Below are 14,946 nucleotides of genomic sequence, written 5' to 3' on the forward strand. Positions count from 1 at the left end.
GGCTTAGAACCTTCAGCTCTGTTCCAGTGGTGCAGGACCAGTTAGGAGGTATCAGGTTCTAACCATCTGGTTATAATGGAACAGATGTGAGGCTGTCACAGTAGTAGCCAGTGCAGAGATCAATAGGAGGAAGTAAGGAATCCACTGAGGGTCTGGGGAGCTAGGTGGTTTGGGCTGCAAAGCATTTTCAGAGGTTAGTGACTTTCATTTCCTGCTGGGCTGTGAGCCCTGGCAGGTTGAAGCATCCATGTGTCTTGCCCACTGTGCTGCCACTGGGTGGGCATGCTCAGGAATTGAATGGGCCTGTTTAGAAAGATATAACCAGCACTTTTGGGAAGAGTCAGCCACCCTTTTTCTTTTTGTTTTGGGCCTATTAGAACAGTGGGTCTCAATCTGACTACATATTAGGATCATCTGGGGGGCCTGGAAAATGAAAGCTCTCGCCTGACAGTGTGCAGGTCAGCCACACAAAGATGAGGGCTGTGCACTCGGTGCAGACCTTGACCCTTAGGTCCAAAGTGCGAGCGTTCTTCGCCAAAGCTTGTCTGCCTGGGCTCTTTCCTGGCTTTGGGCCGTCTGTTCACAATGACCCTTTCTCTGACCAGCTGATCGAAACCTGCCTTGATTGCACCTGGGTAATTGGAACAGAACCAGGAGTCATGGTTAGCTTGTGGGGCTGCCTAACTGGTTGCTAAGGGTCCCCGGCCATGTGAGGTTTTGGGGGTCTGCTTCCCAGATGAGCTCACTGTGCCTGGACCTACTCTAAGCAATGGATAATCAAGCTAATTATTTAGATAATTAAGTGGCTGGGCGCAGTGGCTCATGCCTATAATCCCAGCACATTGGGAGGCTGAGGTGGCCAGATCACTTAAGCCCAGGACTTTGAGACCAGCCTGGGCAACATAGAGAGACCTTGTCTTTCCAAAAAAGAAAAAGAAAAAAGTTAGCAGCTCTGTTCCAGTGGTCACGTGCCTGTAGTCCTAGCTACTCTGAAGGCTGAGGCAGGAGGATCACTTGAGCCAAGGAGTTCGAGGTTATAGTGGGCTATGATCAACTACTGCACTCAAGCCTGGACAGCAGAGCAACACCCTGTCTGTCTTTAAAAAAAAAAAGGCCGGGCCCGGTGGCTCACACCTATAATCCCAGGACTTTGGGAGGCCAAGGTGAATGGATCACTTGAGGTCAGGAATTCAAGACCAGCCTGGCCAATATGGTGAAACCCCATCTCTACTAAGAACACAAAAAAGTTAGCTGGGTGTGGTGGCACATGCCTGTAATCTCAGCTACTTGGGAGGCTGAGGAAGGAGAATCTCTTGAACCTGGGAGGTGGAGGTTGCAGTGAGCCAAGATCGCACCAGTACACTCCAACCTGGGCAATAGAACGAGCCTCCACCTCAAAAAAAAAAGATAATTAAGCTGCGGTAAGCTACGAGCCACATTTATTTGAAACATTCTCTGTGGATGATCTGGGTATTTGATTTTGAATCCTCCAAGTAAATTTCTCAGTTCCTTAATGTGCATCTGTAAATGATCATGAGTCATCTTTGGTTATTTAAAAAAAAACCCAAACCACAGTGATTGAAGCCTTGACGTGCTTTCTTTTTCTTGGTGAGATTTTCCTGGATTGTTTTCAATTTCTTCCCCCTTCCTCCCCGTATGTGCTATCAGTGAGATGAACAGTTCATTTCTTCCTTAACTACAGCTGAATGAACATTTTGTCACGACATTAAAAAGTACTGGCCGGGCGTGGTGGCTCAAGCCTGTAATCCCAGCACTTTGGGAGGCCGAGACGGGCGGATCACGAAGTCAGGAGATCGAGACCATCCTGGCTAACACGGTGAAACCCTGTCTCTACTAAAAAATACAAAAAACTAGTCGGGCGAGGTGGCGGGCGCCTGTAGTCCCAGCTGCTCGGGAGGCTGAGGCAGGAGAATGGCGTGAAACCGCGAGGCGGAGATTGCAGTGAGCTGAGATCCGGCCACTGCACTCCAGCCTGGGCGACAGAGCGAGATTCCGTCTCAAAAAAAAAAAAAAAAAAAATACTGACTTTTGCGTCGTGAGTACCAGCATTCGCGGTGTTTTCTGGCTGCAGCGTCGCACTTATGTTTTCTCAATTTGTAGGTCCTGCTGCCGTGACCAGCCAGTCTCCTGTTCCGTGTAAACTCTGTATCCTTTACTAAGGCGTTGGCACCGTGCACAACAGGGCAAGTGGTCACCCTTACAGAGTGGTCCTGAAGCCCTCCTCTGGGCAGCTGTGAATAACGCTCTGAGAGCCACCCCGCAGCCAGCTTCCCTGACCGTCCAGGGGGCCCCGTGTTTAGCGTGGACTCAGCACATGGGGGGCAGGGGCGTGTGCTAATGGAAACTGGTTTTGCCTTTTGTTTTCATCTTTTCCTGGTTTAGAATTTCCTATAACATGTAGATTCTTCATCCTGGATTGTCTTTCAACCTGACATCATTATCAGTGCAAGCCAAGGTAGGTCAGCGGGACCGTTGTCGTGTTAGAACATGGGGCTTGTTGACTTTGGATCCCAGTTGTAGCCAGGGACATTTTCAAGGTGAATCTCTGAGCAGTGATGCCTCCTTTCAACCTTGGGAATGGGATTTTTTTTTCACTTTATACTGTTTTCTACTGTATGTGCATTTTATCAAGAACATATACTACTTTTAATAAAGCAACAACTAAGAGTGCCATTCTCCTGTAAGAACGCCGTTCTCCTGTAAGAATGCCGTTCTCCTGCTTAAGCCCATCCTGGAAAGCCAGACTCCACCCCAGCCCGTCTCCCTTCGTTTCTCCCATCCACCTTCCCTCCGGTGTCCGTGCCCTTTTCTGTTCCGCACGAGCCCAGGAGGTGTGCTCCTCTTTCTGGTCTTGCTGACGAAGCCTCCTCAGCCTATTAGTTGTCTCTTCCTGGGTAATCTGGTCTTGCTCTGTCACCCAGCCTGGGGTGCAGTAGTGCTATCTCAGCTTACTGCAGCCTTGAGCTCCTGGGCTCAGGCGATCTTCCTACTTTAGCCTTCCGAGTAGCTGGGTCTACAGGCGCACACCACCACGCCCAGTTATTTTATTATAATAATAATTATTTTGAGACGGAAGCTCGCTTTGTCGCCAGGCTGGAGTGCAGTGGCACTGTCTTGGCTCACTGCAACCTCTGACTCCTGGGTTCAAGCGATTCTCCTGCTTCAGCCTCCCCAGTAGCTGGGACTACAGGCATGCACCACCACACCCAGCCAATTTTTGTATTTTTAGTAGGTACAGGGTTTCACCATGTTGGATAGGATGGTATCGATCTCCTGACCTCATGATCTGCCCACTTTGGCTTCCCAAAGTGCTGGGATTACAGGTGTGAGCCACTACAGCCGGCCTATACTTTTTTTTTTTAGAGATAGGATCTTGCCATGTTGCCCTAACCTGTCTAATTCCTTGCCAGGCTGGTATTAGAGAATTTCCTATGTTACTCTTTAATCCTCTGTGTATTTTCCTGCCTTTCCTCTGGAATTCCTAAGAATTCTTGAGGAGAGAATTAGCCCTGATGCTGTAAGCATCCACTGTATGTAATGAAGTCACTTCTCTCCTGTGCATCTTTGCTGGTGTTTTCCTGTACAGCTGCTCTGCACCTGCCTTGGGACAACTGAAAAAGGGATCACCCAGATGAGTTTTTATGTGGCACTTCATTCTGCAGAACTCCAATTGGGAAAGGCCACACCAGATGCTGGCAGTGTGGGTGATCAGTACATTTATGGGTTGATGAATGGATGAGTTATGATGTTCCATTGAGAGCCTCTGGAGTTACCTTTTAAACTAATGAGCCATTATAGGAGAAACCAAAGCACAGGACTGAAGTTGATGCCACATGTTGACATCTTTTTCTATTTTAAACGTTAAAAGAGGGACTAGGTCTAGGGAAGGCCCCGTTTGGAATTAAGGACTAGGGAGCTACACCATTGATGTGCCCCTGAATGCAGAGGTTACTTGGAGTCAGCCAAGTGTGCAGTAGTTCGGCCATCAGTCCTTCTGCTGTAGACATGTTGTTGAATGGCTTGGCTCTGCTTTGGTTAGGAAGAAAAAGCTACATTTATCACCACCCCCCACCCGCCCTGCAGATGTTTAGGGGAACCACTTTTGGGCTTTTGTTATGGTTTGCATCATATTGTTATATTTGCTGCCTCTTAAAATCCAGGTTACCTCTGGAACCTCCAAGTGAAACTTGAGCCCATAGTAAATCTCTTACCAGACAAAGGAAGATTGATGGACTTTCTCCTCCAGAGAAAAGAATGCAAGATGGTCATCCTGTCTGTCTGTTCACAGAGTAAGTTGAATCCTTCCCCCTTGGTCTGGTTCCAGTATGAGGCCTGTGCTGCCCAACACTTTTTATTGGGATGTGGGCCAGATTGTTGTGCCTTGTCTGTAATCCACAGCCTCATTCTTTGTGTGAGGGGTGGCTATGTGACCCCCTAGGAAAGGCTGCTAAATGGAAAGATGACTTGTAGAGATACTTGTAGAGAAAAGAACAATAAATGGGATGGTTCTGAATGAAAGTGGGCGCACAGGAGGGGAGTGGGCCACCGCCCCTGGCCTTCACACACACACACCTCTTTCAAAATCCAAGCCACTTCACTGCGTATGTGTCTTCTTTAAGAATCCCCTACTGAGGCCAGGCATGGTGGCTCATGCTTTTAATCCCAGCACTCTGGGAGCATGAGGCAGGATTGCCTGAGCCTAGGAGTTCGAGACCAGCCTGGACAACATGGCGAAACCCTGTCTCTATAAAAAAAAAAAAAAAAATGAGCTGAATTTGGTGGTATACACCTGTGGCCCCAGCTACTCCAGAGGCTGCAGAGGGAGGATTGCTTGAGCCCGGGAGGACAAGGCTGCAGTGAGCCATTTGTGCCAGTATACCTCCAGCCTGGGCAACAGAGCAAGACCCTGTCTCAAAAAAACAACAAAAAAAAAAAAAAAGAAAGAAAAAAAGAATCCCCTACCAGTATGTGCTATTGGTGTTTGTTTTGTTTGTTTTGGTAGAGATGGGGTCTTGCCTTGTTGCCCAGGCTGGTCTCAAACCCCCAGCGTTAAGTGATCCTTCTGCCTCAGCCTCCCCAAAGTGCTGGGATTAGAGGCATGAGCCACTGAGCCTAGCCTGCTATAGCTTTTTTTTTTCAACTGTAACCAGAAAGGGGTTGCGAATGATGTCTAGGTATCAGGTCTTTAAAGTAATGCATTTCTTGGAGTGTCCTTTAAAGGTACTTTTGCGTTGGTAACCTTTTGAGATCAGTTTTATCATAGCAACGTGTGGAAATTCTGAGGCTGACATGAAGTTTGTTTGATCCGTGTGAACTTTGTGCCTTTCCAGTGTTAAGTGAGTCAGACAGAGCATCGCTGCCCGTGATAGCCACTGTTTTTGATAAACTCAACCATGAGTACAAAAAGTACTTGGATGCCGAGCAGAGTTATGCGATGGTGAGTTACATGGAGTATGACAAAGGGTCCTTCTCCCCCACCCCCTCCCTGGTATTTTCTAAGTCATTATGGTGCAAAATTGTTTCCTATATATTAGAATAACGTCACTGAGATTTGCTGCCTGCCATAGGGCAGGGTGGTGATAGTGGGGATAGTGGGGAGTAGTAAATTCAGGGGCCCTGCATCCCATGAGCTGGAGGCTACATCTCACTTCATACCTTCACTGTTTTTGTTTTTCCCCATCTGTGTTTGATCTTGCCTGTAGATCCTTGGCCTACTGTTATATATAGATGAGAAAAATCAGTCTCTGCTTTGCAATATTTTGTGTATTTTTCTGTTTTGCCAGAGTGAGGACTTAGTAAATTAAATTCGAAATATTTCTGTTTGCCACACCTTTCTTTCCTGTTGAGAGAGCATCCTGTTGAGATAGTGATGATTCAGTGTTAGCACTTAGCAGGCATGTTTGCAGTGAAGGTAGTAACCATGGCTTATCGCCACCAATTTCCACTGTATTACTCGTACATCGTATCTCCTGAAGCCAGAAAGAAGAAAAGTTTAGGACAAGGAGAACTAATCACTTCACTTCCAGGATATCATTAGTCCTAGGCTGAACATGGTTTTAAACCAACAAAAGCCCCAGAACTCCAGTCCCCTTTAGCTGTTCGTGGAAGGGTAAGAGGTCTGAGACAGGCACTGAAGAGGGCCGGTTGCCTGGACAGTGTCCATTTCCACCCTGTCAGATATGAGGAATGGCTGAGTCCTTTTGAACCCTATTGCTGTGGGTGTTCTGGGCTGTGGGAACCAGCAGGTCTGATCCCAAATGGCAGTTTCTGTGCTGTCCCGCACTGTCTACTGGGCTCCATAAACATCATGACTCAGCAGTGGGGGCCAATGACCAGCCATGTGAGCAGCATCTGGAGTTTCTTGGAAATGCAGGTTCTCAGGCTACACCCCACAGCTATTGCATAATCCGCATGGATCTGAACTGCTTTTCTTTTTTTTTTTTTGAGATGGAGTTTTGCTCCTGTTGCCCAGGCTGGAGTGCAATGGTGAGATCTTGGCTCACCACCACCTCTGCCTCCTGGGTTCAAGCGATTCTTCTGCCTCAGCCTCCCCCGAGTAGCTGGGATTACAGGCATGTGCCACCACGCCCGGCTAATTTTGAATTTTTTTTTTTTTAAGTAGAGACGGGGTTTCTCCATATTAGGCTGGTCTGGAACTCCTGACCTCAGGTGATCCACCCGCCTTGGCCTCCCAAAGTGCAGGGATTACAGGCATGAGCCACCGCGCCCAGCCAGAACTGCTTTCACACGTCAGATGAGGTTGTCAAGTTCTCACAGAGCTTTCCTATTCAGAAAGACTTGTGAATAGGAAAGGACTTGCTCTGGCTTCCCACTTCAAAATCCCTGGAGACTCCATGCAGGAGCTGCTCATTTATTGTAGGATAAGGACTTCGTAAAGCAGGGATGCAGCAGGCCATTTCATTTTTGCCAGATAACAAATGCCCGTGGTCCAGGATCAAGAAGCTTAGACAGGAAGTTAAAAAATTGCAAGAGGCTAAGTATGATATATCTTAAGAGAAAACTCTGACACATGCTTTTTCAGTTGCATCTACCATGAACATTGGAGTGTTTTCCAGATGACCAATTCTGACTTCCTAGACCCTCCCCAAGCCAGCACAGGAAAAATGTTACCTAAGTAGAGAAAGAAGTGTTTTCCGTTCATATCCTGGGGCCCACATGGAAGAATTCAGTCCTTGTGGATGAGCTGTGGACAGCACCCTTCCTCAAAGATGCCAAAGGTCATAGTTGGTGGCTTCTTCTTTCAGGCGGTGGAAGCAGGGCAGAGCCGAAGCAGCCCGCTCCTCAAGAGGCCGGTGCGGACCCAGGCGGTGCTGGACCAGTCGGATGTGTACACCCATGTCCTGTCAGCCTTCGTGGAAAAGAAGGTGGGCTGCAGCTTTCCGCCTCTTCTGGACTGAGAATGCTCAAAACAAGGCAGTTGAGGAAAACAGGAGACTTCATGTGATTAGAATCACTGGAGTTTCCTTGGGTGAGGACCTAGAGCTGGTAGTTTGGCTTCTAATACTCAGGCCTAAAGCATCATCAGTGACAAGTGGTTCTGGAGCAATTTATGCAAAACCAGTGAAAGATGAACGGGGCCATTTTAAGATGGAAACAAGGCGGGTGTTGGATAAAGTGTTATATGCAGCCCCTTCTGCACCTCGTTGGTATTTATAAAACCACATTTTTTTCTCCCTAGGAGATGCCTCATAAATTTGTGATAGCCGTGCTGATGGAATACATTCGTTCTCTTAACCAGTTTCAGATTGCAGTACAGGTACCTTCAAATCAGCTGGTCCCAAGTTAAAACAACAGGAATTAAAAAAAAAAAAAAAAGACACAGTCCCTCTTAGAAGATGACTCATATGCTAAGACAGGTCTGCCTCCCTGACTCAGAATGCTGAGTGACTCTCCCAACATTCTTATTAGTTGGAATGCAAGTGTAATGTCAAGTTGGGGTCTTTACCTGCATGATGAAACCACTTCTTGTAGTGACACTTTTGCCATGTTGGTTGGAACAGCCAGTCCTCGGGGAGCCTCTAGTCTGTTGTGGCTGAATGATTTGGAAGTGTTCTTTCACTTTTTACTTTTGTCCTCAGCATTACCTACATGAACTTGTTATCAAAACCCTTGTCCAGCACAACCTCTTTTACATGCTGCATCAGTTCCTGCAGTACCACGTCCTCAGTGACTCCAAACCTTTGGTATGCATTGCCAGATTTTTACTTCCATTGTGGTTAAAAACAGAAAATTTTCACTGTTAACCTTCCAACTGAAGCAGGTCTAAAAACGTCTTTCAGGCTTGTCTGCTGTTATCCCTAGAGAGTTTCTATCCTCCTGCTCATCAGCTGTCTCTGGACATGCTGAAGGTAAGTCTGCTGTGTGAGGTTTTAGACTATGGAAACTCACTCTGTTCCTGTTGTTTGCACTGACCTGGACTTCTCTCCCTTATTCCTAGCGACTTTCAACAGCAAATGATGAAATAGTAGAAGTTCTTCTTTCCAAACACCAAGTGTTAGCTGCCTTAAGGTTTATCCGGGGTATTGGTGGCCATGACAACATTTCTGCACGAAAATTTTTAGATGCTGCAAAGCAGACTGAAGACAACATGCTTTTCTATACAATATTCCGGTTTTTTGAACAGCGAAACCAGCGTTTGCGAGGGAGCCCCAATTTCACACCAGGTGAGAATGCAATGAAAAGACTTGGGGTAACCGTAGCCTCTAAGAGTAGCAGAGGGCACTGGCAGCTGGTGGGCGAGGACTCTTGGGTTAGCGTTTTTGTAAACAACACAGTTTGGTAACAGCCCACCTAACCCTCGGCCCATTATTTGTAGCAGAGTGAATTCAGTATGCTGACAGAATCTGAGTTATACTCTGCAGCTCACCAAGGAAGGTGTGTTTTGAGTCAAGACACATTTAGGACCTATTAGGCACAGCCCATCTCTTATAGCAGATCTTGGAATATCTCTTGAAGCCAGGAATAAGACGGCAAATGGTGGCTAAGTGTTTTAAAGGGCCTGGGGCTTGTTAAGGTTTCAGTTTTATGAAGTATACATTGGTTGATCATTCTCATTTATTTTTTTCGTTGAGACGGAGTCTCGCTCTGTTGCCTAGGCTGGAGTGCAGTGGTGCAATCTCGGTTCACTGCAAGCTCCGCCAGGTTCAAGCGATTCTTCTGCCTCAGCCTCCTGAGTAGCTGGGACTACAGGTGTGTGCCACCACACCCGGCTAATTTTTGTATTTTTAGTAGAGATGGGGTTTTACTATATTGTCCAGGCTGGTGTGGAACTCCTGACCTCGTGATCCACTTGCCTCGGCCTTCCAAAGTGCTGAGATTACAGGCATGAGCCACTGCACCTGGCCCTGGTTGATCATTCTCATCTCCAAATAGTTATACAACCTAAGACATCTTCTTTAGGATAGGGAAGGATCAGGACTCTCTAATGAAACATGTAGGTCTAACTCTTTCTAGCTCAATATAAAATGGCATTTAGTTACCGTAAGGACAGGATAGAATCTCTTCCATTTAACTTTTCTACTTGTCTCTCAAAGCAGAGAGGGCAACCCCAAAACTTAGGAAAACAATGTATTTTATTAAAGAAAAATAAGTTAAAACCCAGTAGACACACCTACGAGATGCTTTCTTTGTACCTCATTTCATGCCACATCTAACTGGCGATTAAATCCCTTTCTAGGGGAACACTGTGAAGAACATGTTGCTTTTTTCAAACAGATTTTTGGAGACCAAGCTCTAATGAGGCCTACAACATTCTGAAATCACTTGCTGCTTTTTTTATATAAAAATGTGTACAAAGTTAATTTATTGCATTAATAAAGCTCTTTAAACTATAAAATGTTATAAAGTGTATCTACAACCTCAAATATCACTAAAAATGTGGTACAGAACTTGTGGGATGGCTTACTCCTAAAAGGAGAGACAGTGCATTGATTGGCCTTTACAGAGTGTCAGTGAGTGGATCACATTCACAGCCATCTAGTGTCACCTCCTGCTTGCTAAAGAATGAGGTTTCTTTCCTGAAGAAGCTGGGAGAAGTTTAGTGTCCTGTGGTTGCCTCCAGATTTAGTAATACTGCTTCCCAAGTCAACTGTGCATTCCTGAGTTCACGGGCACTATGTTCAAAGCTGCTGCCAAACAGCCTGATGGTTGGCACCATCCGGTGTTCAACTTGGCCTGGCCGATGCAGCACCCGTCCAGTGCTAAACCGACCGGCCCTTAGACACAGTTCGGTCAGGATGCCCTGCAAGGGGGCTAGAAATTTAGAAGCCGCTCACGCTCTGTCCCTTTGTATCGCTCTTCAGTGGCACAACTTTTGGCTTTATTTACTGAAGGCCCTATGAGAGAGAAAAATAATTTTTCTTATTTCTGCAGGAGAAAGGGAACTGGTTGGCTGGGCATAGTGGCTCACGCCTGTAATTCCACTTTGGGAGACTGAGGCAGGAGAATTGCTTGAGACCAGCCTGGACGACAGAGTGAGACCACATCTCTCTCATTCGGAGAGGGGCTCTTTGCTTTCTTCCTCAGGCTGGAGTGCAGTGGTATGAACACGACTCACTGCATCCTGAGCCCATCCTTCTGGGCTCAAGCAAGCTTCCTGCCTTAGCCTAACAAGTAGGTGGGACTGCAGACGCAGACCACTTCACCTGGCCAATTGTAGTTTTGTAGAGATGGAGGCCTCGCTATGTTGCCTAGGCTGGTCTCAAATGATTCTCCCCTCTCAGCCTTCCAAAGTGCTCATCTCTCTCTCTCTCTCTCTCTCTTTTTGTCTTAAAGAAAAGGAGTTAGTATATTAGATTGTAATAGAACTACTTTCTATCCCCGGAGATGATAAAAGCCCCTCATTTTCTTAATCTTTTACTTCAGTGCTCCAATTTAGTGACAAAGCTTTAAGTCAAGCAAATCAGTACTGTTCTTTCAGCCGTGGGTCATTTTTGTGCAAGGTGAAGTGGCCATAGAAGTAAAAGGATCAAGAATAGTCTCGAGATGAACAGAGGCAGCACTTTGCTGAGAACGGGAAATCCGTGAGGGACATAAAAAGCTGTTCTGCAGCGCTGCTGGTGTGAGAGCCGGCTGCCGGACGGACTCCTCCATCTCAGTGGCAGGGAGGAGCTGCCCCACCTGCTGACACTCATACCCATTCAAGGGCTGGCTCCAGGCCTCCAGAAAAAACATCAGCAACTTACTAATGAAACAGTCTGCACCATCATGAAGCCCCTGGATGGGTTTTTTCTCTTAGAAGAATTGTTTTTACTCAGTATCATTTATCAAATGACCATTAGTATGAGTTCAAATACTTGAAAAGAATGCCTCAGGACAGAATTCCCTTTCATTAATGTGCTTCCTCTTGTGCCACCCTTTTAAGACAAGAACTCTTACCTATGTAACTGAGTAAGACAGGGAGAAATATTAATCCGTGAGTGGCGCCCAGTAAGACCATAGCCAAATACATCCTGAAGTAGAATATCTGGAAAATTTGAGATTTGGCAAAAGCCAACACCACAATCCCTCCAAATTTTGTAAGCGTGATTCCACTGAACACCTAAAAGAAGAGATACTGTGTTAGAAACCACTTTTACCAACCTGTAATTGAAACACTTCCTTACAAGGATTTCTCCCAGGTTCAAGTGATTCTCCTGCCCCAGCCTCCCGAGTAGCTGGGATTATAGGTGTGCGCCACCATGCCCGGCTAATTTTTGTATTTTTAGTAGAGATGGGGTTTCACCATGTTGGCCAGCCTAGTCTCGAACCCCTGGCCTCAAGTGGTCTGCCCGCACTGGCCTCCCAAAGTGCTGGGATTACAGGCATGAGCCACCATGCCCAGCCCTTATGAGGATTTCTTAATATTCAAGGTCCAAAGCAATGAGAACTGAACCCAGCTAGCATCATCTACTACCTAACACTATTTTATTTGCTGCCTTATGATCCTGGGGGAGAGGTATGACCAAGGTAAAAGCTGTGTATTCTGCATAAACGCAGCATTGTGTCTCTAAATTGAGTATCTTTATGTTCTCAAGTGAAAACTTAAATATTTAAAAGTGTTATGAAACAAAGTTTTAGTTTTTACTCTTTACCAAGTATTTTCTACAGTGGTAAAGAGATAGGCTAAGCCTGGGTGTAGAGCTGAACCAGGAAGACTCTCCAGGCACCAACCGCACATCACACGCTGGGTTCTGGCCCGGGCTCCCCTGCCTGCATTTTAAATGGAAAAGACTGGCAGCTGTCTCACGTTTAACTTTTCTGTTATTTTCCTGCTTCAGCACACTGCCACCTAAAAAGGAACCGCACTGACAGGTACAGTGCTACAGAACATCTGTTCTGTTCATGATGTGGCAGCTAACAGGATCCAGACTCTTCAGTCACTAAGCAAGACACTTCATGGTGCAGCTCTGCTGGCGTGGCCCTGCTCAGGGTACTCACGGAGCTGCCCATGTGGGCGAGTGCCTCTTCTGCACGCTCCACGCGGCTGCCTTTCGTGCTCACCGTGAACGCTCTGGTTATGTGGCTGCAGAACTCCACGGAGATGCCACAGCTCTGAAATAAAGCACTTCCTTTAGGATGATGGCTCTCTTCCTGTTGAAGACCCTAGGCAGCCACCCCGTTCCCAGGATGGGGGCTAATTACCAGGGCACCCTGGGTGCTAGAGGAGGCCAAGCATCCCATTGGACTTATAAGGCCTCCATCACACCAATCTATACTGTACCGGGAACTTTTTGGGGCCCTCTCTACACACAGCCAAAAGCCTGGTTTTATGTGCATGTTTGTTTTGATCAGGAGAAACTGCTGGAACCCCTTAAGGTCATCCCACATGCACCGAGCTGGCACATTGTCACAACTTCTTTCCTTGGACCTCGCTGCTCCCCTATCTGAAGCAGGGTTCACATCTGAGAGTACAGATACCCTGTTCTATTTTCCATAAATACCTTCTCCAGTGCTCTCATCTTTAATGATGAAAAGCACCTGACAACCACATGGGAGGCAGAAGGCACTGGTCAGAGAGCTCCTGGGGCGGGGTGCAATTTTCTAAGCAAAAAGTGAACATGCTGCTGTCATTAGGCTATAGGTTTGTGCAATCTCTAAAGAACAACAAATGACAGGTGGAAAAGCCCCGAACAAGGCCAGGAAATCACATTTCCATGGTCAGAGGCACCATCAGGTATACTAGTAACAGTCGCAAGGAATGGGACAAAAGAAAAAACTGAACAGAATTCCCTGTAATGTGCTTATGCTCCCAGATGTTCAACTCAATGCTCGCTCCCTCTACGCCCTGTCCCACCACCATCCAGCACTCATCCTGCCTCTCCATGTGCGCCAAGAGTGAGCACCAGACTTGGTATCTTCTTCCATCTTAGGGTTTACATGGAATCCAAGACAGCAATTCCCCTAAGTGAAACAGGAGCTAGGGACAAATTGAGAGTGGACGAGGACTCACCATCACCAGGTTGACCAAGGACACAGCATTCAGACTGATGCCCCAGAGCCACATAACTCCAAACATGTTGACCAAGACCATGGCGATGGTGGCGCACATGATGACTGCAGACCACAGCTCACAGCCCAGGAGGACCATGGTCACCAGAAATATCGCGCCCAGGGACACACCGAGGTTGAAGATAGTGTCGTCAATGATGGTCAGGTACTGTTCGTAGAAGACATAAAACACACTGGAGAGGAGGGGGAGGCCTCGTTAAAGCTCGCTCTCGCTCCCAAACACTGCATGTTCATCCTGTCACCACTGCCAAGTGGTCAGACTCCTTCAGGAAACATCCCTTGCAGAAAACCTTGCTGGCTGTCTACAAGACTCATCTAAAGCAACTCACTTGACCTCTCATGGCCACTGACCACCCAGAGAAGGGCCCAGCAGTGATGCAAAATGTGTATTTTTGATAAAGTTTGTGTTTATAAGCCCAATCTATGCTATTTTATAGACATTTACAGAGAGCATTCCACAGCATTCTGGGGGACGAAAAAAAAAACAACAACGAATCCTGATCTATCCTGAGACACTCCCTCAGGCTCAGCGGGTCCGTGCAAGGCCTGAGGAAAAAATGCTTTCATTTATTTTCTTGTGGAGCTAATCGGCTCTTAACTTCTTCCAAACAAATCCAGGCCTTCTTGCTTTAAGCGAGATCATGGGCAGGCAGGAAAAAGAAATCACTTGTTTCTCCTACCTTTCTACAGTTTTCAAATTCAGCATTTCATACATAATACTTTTCTTGCTGGGAAAAAAAAAAAAACCCTAACAATATAAAAAGTCTACAAACAGGCAACATCCCAAATAACCAGCAGCTGGGGATTCTGGTCCATTGCTGGCCAAGGATGTGGGCCTGGCCCCGCTCTAAGCCACCTGGTCTCCAAGCGCCTCCTTGCCCCGAGCCATTTTCCAGTGTGTGTCTCTTGCAGCTGTGTGGTAGCGCAGAGATCAAGTTCTGTGTCTCTAGCCCTCAGGCCTTCACAGAAGCTTTAGATTCTGAACCCCCCTGCCCAGCACTCATTTCCTTTGATATATTGCCCTGTGCTCCGAACGGGGCAGGGGCCAGAACCCAACCTGAAAATCAGCATCTTGCCAAGAGAACCCTCCCCATTCCCACCCAGTGTAGGCCCTTTGCTGGGCAAACCCCACTGAAAAAGGGCAGGCTTTACCTGTAGGGAAATACCCGGTAGGCACTGCCATTAATGCCCATGGTTTCGGTGACATTACTGGCTATAAGTCGGGCTTTCTTCAGAGCGTCAATAAAGTCAGTAGAGGTCTGCAGCACGGTGTGGTAGGTCATGAAGTACGTGGCTCCGACCCTGGTGCCATTGCCGAGGATGTTAACTGCGGAACTATAGGCAGCATGTCCCCTGAGGAAAGAGTCCTGGGTGTCAGAGAGTCCAGGTCTTGCAAAATATCAGCAGAATCTGAGC

The 14,946-nt window shown here is 47.0% G+C and overlaps 2 protein-coding genes across 8 annotated transcripts in view; one reads left to right on the forward strand and one right to left on the reverse strand.

Moving 5' to 3' along the window:
- The window catches only part of RMC1 (regulator of MON1-CCZ1), a 32,872-nt gene extending 19,412 nt beyond the window's left edge, over window positions 1-13,460 (forward strand). For 2 of the 4 annotated variants that reach the window (XM_017884000.1, XM_017884003.1), the window contains 10 exons: window positions 2,122-2,166; window positions 2,423-2,476; window positions 4,182-4,310; window positions 5,352-5,458; window positions 7,287-7,406; window positions 7,721-7,798; window positions 8,121-8,225; window positions 8,322-8,390; window positions 8,480-8,705; window positions 9,719-9,877. In XM_017884000.1, coding sequence (XP_017739489.1) covers window positions 2,122-2,166; window positions 2,423-2,476; window positions 4,182-4,310; window positions 5,352-5,458; window positions 7,287-7,406; window positions 7,721-7,798; window positions 8,121-8,225; window positions 8,322-8,390; window positions 8,480-8,705; window positions 9,719-9,798 — 1,013 coding nt within the window. In that variant the 3' untranslated portion in view covers window positions 9,799-9,877. Of the gene's footprint in view, window positions 1-2,121; window positions 2,167-2,422; window positions 2,477-4,181; window positions 4,311-5,351; window positions 5,459-7,286; window positions 7,407-7,720; window positions 7,799-8,120; window positions 8,226-8,321; window positions 8,391-8,479; window positions 8,706-9,718; window positions 9,878-12,299; window positions 12,450-13,391 lie in introns of those variants that run through there. The other 2 variants (XM_017884002.1, XM_017884001.1) reach the window with 2 other exon arrangements.
- The window catches only part of NPC1 (NPC intracellular cholesterol transporter 1), a 61,311-nt gene continuing 51,524 nt past the window's right edge, over window positions 5,160-14,946 (reverse strand). Inside the window, exons 21-25 of one of the 4 annotated variants that reach the window (XM_017883998.1) lie at window positions 14,683-14,883; window positions 13,472-13,703; window positions 12,460-12,573; window positions 11,419-11,581; window positions 5,160-5,990 (exon numbers count right to left, since the gene is read on the reverse strand). In XM_017883998.1, the coding sequence (XP_017739487.1) occupies window positions 5,971-5,990; window positions 11,419-11,581; window positions 12,460-12,573; window positions 13,472-13,703; window positions 14,683-14,883 (730 nt within the window). In that variant the 3' untranslated portion in view covers window positions 5,160-5,970. Of the gene's footprint in view, window positions 5,991-9,596; window positions 10,377-11,418; window positions 11,582-12,459; window positions 12,574-13,471; window positions 13,704-14,682; window positions 14,884-14,946 lie in introns of those variants that run through there. The other 3 variants (XM_017883996.1, XM_017883997.1, XM_017883999.1) reach the window with 3 other exon arrangements.

This window comes from Rhinopithecus bieti, unplaced genomic scaffold (genome assembly GCF_001698545.2).
Source record: "Rhinopithecus bieti isolate Rb0 unplaced genomic scaffold, ASM169854v2 scaffold_13577, whole genome shotgun sequence".
Taxonomy (NCBI): Eukaryota; Metazoa; Chordata; class Mammalia; order Primates; family Cercopithecidae; genus Rhinopithecus; species Rhinopithecus bieti.